At 43.0% G+C, this 7,983-nt stretch overlaps 1 protein-coding gene across 1 annotated transcript; it reads left to right on the forward strand.

The window, feature by feature from the left end:
• Positions 1-2,492: 2,492 nt before the first annotated feature.
• LOC311108453 (leucine-rich repeat and fibronectin type-III domain-containing protein 5-like) lies at positions 2,493-6,473 on the forward strand (the record flags this gene model as incomplete). Its single annotated transcript, XM_084151077.1, has 3 exons — positions 2,493-3,383; positions 3,711-3,885; positions 6,130-6,473. 3 exons carry the CDS (start codon positions 2,493-2,495, stop codon positions 6,471-6,473), a joined length of 1,410 nt encoding a protein of 469 aa, XP_084007203.1.
• Between the last annotated feature and the right edge of the window lie 1,510 nt (positions 6,474-7,983).

Consider the following 7,983-nt stretch of genomic DNA (forward strand, 5'->3'; position numbering starts at 1 on the left):
TGCTGCAGAAGTGTGTGTGTGTGTGTGTGTGTGTGTGTGTGTGTGTGTGTGTGAGAGAGAGAGAAAGAGAGAGAGAGAGAGTGTGTGTGTGTGTGTGTGTGTGTATAATGCTGTATAAGGATTTATTGGGTAATCGCTACCCCAGGGAAAGCATAGATATCCTCCACTAAAACAGTAGTGTGCCTCTGCTGCCGTTGCACTTGAGTGTCTCTGTATAGGTTGTTGTCTAGCAAGCTGCTTTCTATCAGGTAAAATGCACCCATGTGTGGGCATGTGTGTGTGTGTGTGTGTGAGTGCATGCGTGCGTGTGAACATATGTGTGTGTGTCTGCAAGTGTTCTCTATGTTATCTAAGGGTTGACGTTCTAAGGTTGAGTAAACGCTTGATTAAACCATTGATTGATTATCTAGTTATTTGTTCATCTAGGGGATGAATGTGACCTGCTATGCAAATTGCTGTGTAGAAACCCCAACGTAATTAAATGCAAATTAGAGAGACAGGCGCCGACATGTATTTCCTGCTGCTCATCTTGTCTCGGCGATGGGGTTGTACTTTTGTCCTCACAAAACGAATTTCGCAGTGATAACCGTCTCAACCATTCTCTTCACGTTTGGCTGAGTTATCACCGGCGAAAAAATCCCCATCTCTACGGAGTGAATCAATATCACGTCTCCATTGCCATTTGAGTCGGGAAGGAGCAGGTCCTCTCTGCCTCATTGCACATCCAGAGGCTGTGCCATCCAGAGCAAAGCAGAAGGTTGGTTGGCACACACACATAAACACACACTCACACGCATACTAACTTGCTATCTCTCTTTCACACACAGAAAAGAACACACCTACACACATGCAAACCCACCTATACACGAAACCACTAAACAGCTAACCCCTCAACACACACACATACACGCATTCTCCCATTACACATTCTCTCTCTACCACCTACATACCACCAGCCGTCTTTCCTCAGTTTGGGTCACGATCTGGCAGTCGTTTGCCATGCTTAACGAGTGTCATAACTTGTCCATTTAACAATTACACCACAGTCCATTTGTCATCGACTTTACTTCGGACCTCTCTCACCAGCACCAGCCACCTGAGCAGTCAACACAGGACAGAGAGTCAACACATTTCTATGACTGTTACTCAGTCGTGCTAAAACGCCCTATAAAACAGGAGCATAAACCTGCTCTCTAAGAAAAGTGGGATTTTGATGTACTGTGGTGTTCATTGGAATGTCAGACCAGGGAGACAGTGTGTGCTCTGCTCTCTCTAAAATGATGTCACTATGTTCCCGTTTTTATTATCGGCTGCAGACTCCTAGGCGACTTCCTTTTTCCTTTAGTCGTTAGGCCGGGATGTGTTTTACTGCTGTCAGATGACAGGTGTTGTCACTATATTCCCACCAGGCCTCAGTCTCTGTTAACGTGGCAACAGAACGTTCCCCAATGGCAGTTTGTCACTCTTGTTCCGTCTACAGAATTCTTCATTCCCTGACACATTCAGAGAATTTTGAGACATTCTTCACATTCCTCAAACTGTTTTGACAGTTAAGGTTATTGTTTTACAGATTCTATATCAAAAGCTGCAGGTGGAAAAAGCTTTTGAAGGCGTACAGAGAGCTTCCAGGCTTTTATACTGACACATTATTCAAGACACAGAGATATAACCTCAGATATTACCAGGACCAAAGAAAAACCAATGATGATAAAACAGATATAACGTTCTGTATCTAAAGGTTAGGCTTTGAGTTGTACTACTGTTGAGAGCTCTTTAAGGGAGGAAGGTGCAACGTCCAACACCTAATCAAGAACCATGAGACGCATGGCATTCATGTTTACTGTACATGTAGCCAATAAGAATGCGTTATATAACCCATTATGAGCAGTATTTCATGTGTCGTTAGGCGAACTCCCTCTGCACTCCAGCCGCAGTATCCCCCACTACTCACTAGACTACCTGCAGAGCTGTTCTCCTTTCTTAGGTCTCAGGATTCAGAATAGAATACTTCACTGTCTCTGGCATTGTTTTTGTCTGGGTGAATGATTGTTTTGTTCTGTTTTGTCTGGACCCCAGGAAGAGTAGCTCTGGATAAAGTAACAGCTAATGGATATCCAAATACAATTCTGTCTCTCTCGTCTCTACTTCGTTGTTTTTGTGTGGGTGTGTATGATTGCTTTGTTTTGTGATTTGAGTTGACTCCAGGATCCAGAAAGAGTAGCTGTATCAAAATGAACAAATGCAATCTTTTCTCTCCAGTCTCTACTTCAGCGTACACAGCCATCCTATCAGGAGGGGAAAAAACTTAGATCAGTCTGGTGAAGCTTAATCCAACTGCATGTTATTAAAATCCTTTCTCTCTTGTCTCCTATTTAGGCGGAAATTACCTTAGATCAGTGTCTTGGGGTTATCTTTATCCAACTCCATGTAGGATATTACAATTCTTTCTCTCTCTTATCTGGCCAGGTGTGTTAGCCTGACTGGAAAGCCTGATGGAGACCCTGCTAGTTTACTTGATGGTCCTTGGCATGGCTGTAAAGGCCCACAAGGTCCAGTTGTGCCCAAAACGCTGCGTCTGCCAGATGCTCAACCCCAACCTGGCAACCCTCTGCGACAAGAAGGGCCTCCTCTTTGTCCCGCCAAACATCGACCGGCACACCGTCGAGATGCGTCTGGGCGACAACTTCGTCACGAGCATCAAACAGCGGGACTTTGCCAACATGACCAAGCTGCAGGACCTGACGTTGTCTCGGAACACCATCGGTTCCATCTCGCCTCACGCCTTTAAAGATCTGGAGAACCTCAGGGCCTTGCACTTGGACAGCAACCGTCTGACGAGGCTCACCAACGACACCTTCAGCGGGATGTCCAAACTTCACCATCTCATTCTTAACAACAACCAACTGATTCATATCCACATCGGGGCCTTTAATGATCTCACGGCTCTAGAGGAGTTAGATCTGTCCTACAACAACTTAGAAAGCACCCCCTGGGTGGCCATCCAGAGAATGACCAGCCTCCACACCCTGGGCTTGGACCACAACATGCTTAGCTACATCCCTGAGGGAACTTTCTCCGGCCTGCAGAAGCTCAAACGGCTTGACGTCACCTCCAACAAGCTCCAGAAGCTTCCGCCAGACCCCGTGTTTCAGCGGGCTGGGGTTCTGGCTACGTCAGGAAGCATGGGTCCGTCGTCATTTGCGTTGAGTTTTGGGGGGAACCCACTGAGGTGTAACTGTGAGCTACTGTGGCTGAGGAGGCTGAGGCGGGAGGATGATCTGGAGACGTGTGCGGCTCCGCAGCACCTGGCTGGGCGGTACTTCTGGACCGTGTCTGAAGAAGAGTTCCTCTGTGAGCCGCCTCTCATCACCAGACACTCCCAGGTAAGGCTGAGATGATAATAGGATCACAACACCTCATTTGTAAATAGTATTGCAATAACCCAGTGATAACAGTGTAATGATAACTGTTTTTATCATGCTATTTGACATTGACAAAAAGTAATTATGATGTACACACTTTTTTAACACGATAATTAATTAAATATTGATAATTATGTCATCCCTTTCCAGAATAAACGCATTTGTTGCAATAATTGTCTAACATCGATTATCATGCTATTGCTAACCACGATAACTGTTTTGATCATGATAATACAATAATTATCACGGTAACATCGTTTAACCCTACCACCATCTAACCCGCTCCAGGAGCTGCGAGCGTTGGAGGGTCAGAGGGTAGCTTTACGCTGTAAGGCCAGGGGCGACCCAGACCCCATCATCCACTGGATCGCCCCAGACGGCCGGCTCATGTCCAATTCCTCCCGGGCTGTGGTGCACAGTGACGGAACTCTGGACATCCTCATCAGCACTGTGAAGGACTCAGGTGGGTGTCATTGAAACGTCTGTTGTGTTAGACTACGTTGATTGTTTCTGTTAGTATGCTCTGGTTTTTCAGTAGGCCCTGAGGCCAGATTTTCAGACCATTTAATCCGAATCAAAACTCTGTTCTCCCATTGCATTTAGTTCACCCTTTGTTTTAAAGGAAACAGAAAAGCAAATAAATGCTGATAAAGTTGTCAATGTTAATAAAGTTTTCAAAATTGAAAAACAGTTGTCCATACGCCCATATGCCAATAATTCACAATACCGCCTTGCGATCTGGAGAGCGGCCTTTTGCATCACCCCAATGGTCCAAATGTGGAATCCGTACCCTTTCCGATATTATGGGCAGTAATGGTTTGAGAGCATTCCAAGATTTGAAAGTTATACACATTACCAGGCAAATCATTTTTTCTGTATTTACAGCAATGCTGGCCTATCGAGTCCCTTGGGAAACCCAACTACCGAATCATCCAATGATGGGATTTATAAATAAATTATCTGGGCTCTCGAAAAGGACTGATCTCTATAATATATAAACAACTTTTTGAATCTGAACAACCATTTAATTAACTGGAGCAGAATATGGAAAAATATGACCTTGGCATACTGTAATCCAAACCATAAACTTATACATTTTAAGTTTGTTTACAGATTGTATTTAACACCAAGGAAACCTTTTGATGGAATTGGCCCTAACTCCCAACTGTTCATTGTGTCCCCTAAATAAGGTAGGCACATTCCTCCATATGATGTGGGAGTGCCCTGCAGTTAAATGCTTCTGGGGTAAAGTTACAAAATTCATTTTGAATTGCATGAATGTAAATATTCAATGCTTTGCATCTATTATGTTACTTAACGATGATAGCTCCTTGAATCTCTCAATCAATCAGAGACGATTACTGCTGGCAGGCAGCACTGCCGCAAAAAAATATTTTGGCTCTTAGATGGCAATCACCTCACTCTCTCCCAATTCACAAGTGAATACAGTTACTATTAGAAGCTATAACATTAGCATTATCGACAGCGAGAATGAATGGTACTAGTCAAGGAACAATTGAGGCCTGGACAAATATACTTTACTCTGTAAAGAATAATCTTGGCTAAAGCCCAACACATACAAATAAACAATTATATATACTGTATATATATACAATACCAGTCAAAAGTTTGGACACACCTACTCATTCATGGGTTTTTCTATTTTTACTATTTTTTACATTGTAGAATAATAGTGAATATCAACACTATGAAATAACACATATGGAAAAAGTTTTAAACAAATCAAAATATACTTTATATTTGAGATTCTTCAAAGTAGCCACCCTTTGCCTTGATGACAGCCTTGCACACTCTTGGCATTCTCTCAACCAGCTTCATGAGAAAGTCACCTGGAATGCATTTCAATTAACAGGTGTGCCTTGTTAAAAGTTAATTTGTGGAATTTCTTTCCTTCTTAATGCGTTTGAGCCAATCAGTTGTGTTGTGAGAAGGTAGGGGGGGTATACAGAGGATAGCACTATTTGGTAAAAGACCAAGTCCATATTATGGAAAGAACAGCTCAAATAAGCAAAGAGAAACAACAGTCCATCATTACTTTTAGACATGAAGGTCAGTCAATACGGTTTCTTCAAGTGCAGTCGCAAAAACCATCAAGCGCTATGATGAAACTGGCTCTCATGAGGACCGCCACAGGAATGGAAGACCCAGAGTTACCTCTGCTGCAGAGGCTAAGTTCATTAGAGTCACCAGCCTCAGAAATTGCAGCCCAAATAAATGCTTCACAGAGTTCAAGTAACAGACACATCTCAACATCAACTGTTCAGAGGGGACTGTGTGAATCAGACCTTCATGGTCAAATTGCTGCAAACAAACCACAACTAAAGGACACCAATAATAAGAAGAGACTTGCTTGGGCCAAGAAACATGAGCAATGGCCATTAGACCGGTGGAAATGTGTCCTTAGTCCAAATCAGAGATTTTTGGTTTCTGGGAGTGGGGGTAGGGGTAGGGGGGTTGGATGGAGAATGTGGGGTTGGGGGAATGGGTGGGGTTGTTTTATTTTCCTGTTTACACTGAATTTATTATCACTTAAACACTGTATGTTTTTCTTACTGGGTTTATTTATTATTTTGAGTAGCAGCCTATAGGTACATGTTTTATAAACTTATAATTTGACATGAATAATGTACCTGTTTTTTTTGTCAAAAACTAAATATTTTGTAAAAGTTATCAATCGCTCAATCAGGCTCCTTCACCTGTGTTGCCTCCAACCCGGCCGGGGAGGCCCAACAAACTGTGGACCTGATGATCATCAAACTCCCACACATCACCAACGGTACTGTGGAGAAGGAACCGAACCCAGGTTCTTCTGATATCGCCACGGTAATGAGGACGGGTGGTGGTGGGGAAGGCGGAGGCATGGTGCCACTGGGAAACACGAAGACGAGCCAGGAGAAGAAGGTGGTGATCAGTGAGGCAACGTCTACCTCTGCCCTGGTCAGGTTCAACTTCCAGAGGAGTATACCGGGCATCCGAATGTTCCAGATCCAATACAACGGAACCTACGATGACTCTCTGGTTTACAGGTGAGCATTGGCTTATATAGGGACTGTTTTTTGATGATTGATATTGATGCCTCATTTCGACTCTCAGAACCGAATGAGAACTAACAAGAACTTGTTGAGGGGGGTTTATGTTGTTGAAAAATGTATATAAATGTCAAATGTGCAAATTCTCATTGTAATTAGTTTACTGACATTCTTATTCAGTGACTTACAAAGTAACCTAGGTACAGTGTGTTGCAGTACATATACAGTACAGGGTCATTCCAGCAATTAGGTGCCTTTTGAGTTGTGTAACTTGGTAAAAAAAAAGATGTTTTATTTCATCAAGTTTTTACATTCTGTCATGTTCAACTCAATACAAAACATGTTTTCCCATCTTAAATAAAATAAAATAAATACTATAGTAAGTGCCTATTAAGTGCCAAATAAAGTAACAGGGTTGATGACTTCATCTTAAATCCTCCATAAATCCCCTTGTGACAGGGGGAATGGAAGCTTGTTGTGTGCATCAGGGAGTGGCAATTGAATGCAAGCTTCACAAAAAATTGTTAAAACATTTTTTGCCTGTCTATCTACAGGGTTGAGGTGTTATGCTCGACCCGCTCCGTTTTCCACCACAAAACACCAGAACACCAGAAAATGGCCAAAAAGAGTAGAACCAACTCATCTGCTTTTACACTATGATTTGACTATTAGATGTTCAATGTTTATTTTAAAAATAATATTTAAAAAATAAGTTTCAACATATTAATAAAAGAGTTCAGTTCATGACCTTAAAATGAAGGACAGATTTATAGAATTTTCCATAAGGTTTATATTAAAGGGCACTTCATTTAATATAACAGGCTTTTAAAATTCTATATTTGTGCTTTCTTCCTAAAATATCAAAGGGAATCAAAAGGCACTCAGTTCGTGGAACGACCCTACACACAACATGTACAGCCATGATAATAAACTACATGACCAAAAGTATGTGACACCTGCTCATCGAACATCTCATTCCAAAATCATGGGCATTAATATGGAGTTGGTCCCCCCCTTTGCTGCTATAACAGCCTCCACTCTTCTGGGAAGGCTTTCCACTAGATTTTGGAACATTGCTGCGGGGACTTGCTTCCATTTAGCCACAATAGCATTAGTGAGGTCGGGCAGTGATGTTGGGCGATTAGGCCTGGCTCGCAGTCAACGTTCCAATTCATCCCAAAGGTGTTCGATGGGGTTGAGGTCAGGGCTCTGTGCAGGCCAGTCAAGTTCTTCCACACCGATCTCGAGAAACCATTTTTGTATGGACCTCGCTTTGTGCACGGGGGCATTGTCATGCTGAAACAGGAAAGGGCCTTCCCCAAACTGCTGCCACAAAGTTGGAAGCACAGAATCGTCTAGAATGTCATTGTATGCTGTAGCATTAAGATTTCCCTTCACTGGAACTAAGGGGCCTAGCCCGAACCATGAAAAACAGCCCCAGACCATTATTCCTCCTCCACCAAATTCGGGCAGGTAGCGTTCTCCTGGCACCCGCCAAACCCAGATTCGTC

The sequence above is a fragment of the Coregonus lavaretus genome, assembly GCF_964263955.1.
Source record: "Coregonus lavaretus genome assembly, chromosome: 33".
Taxonomy (NCBI): domain Eukaryota; kingdom Metazoa; phylum Chordata; class Actinopteri; order Salmoniformes; family Salmonidae; genus Coregonus; species Coregonus lavaretus.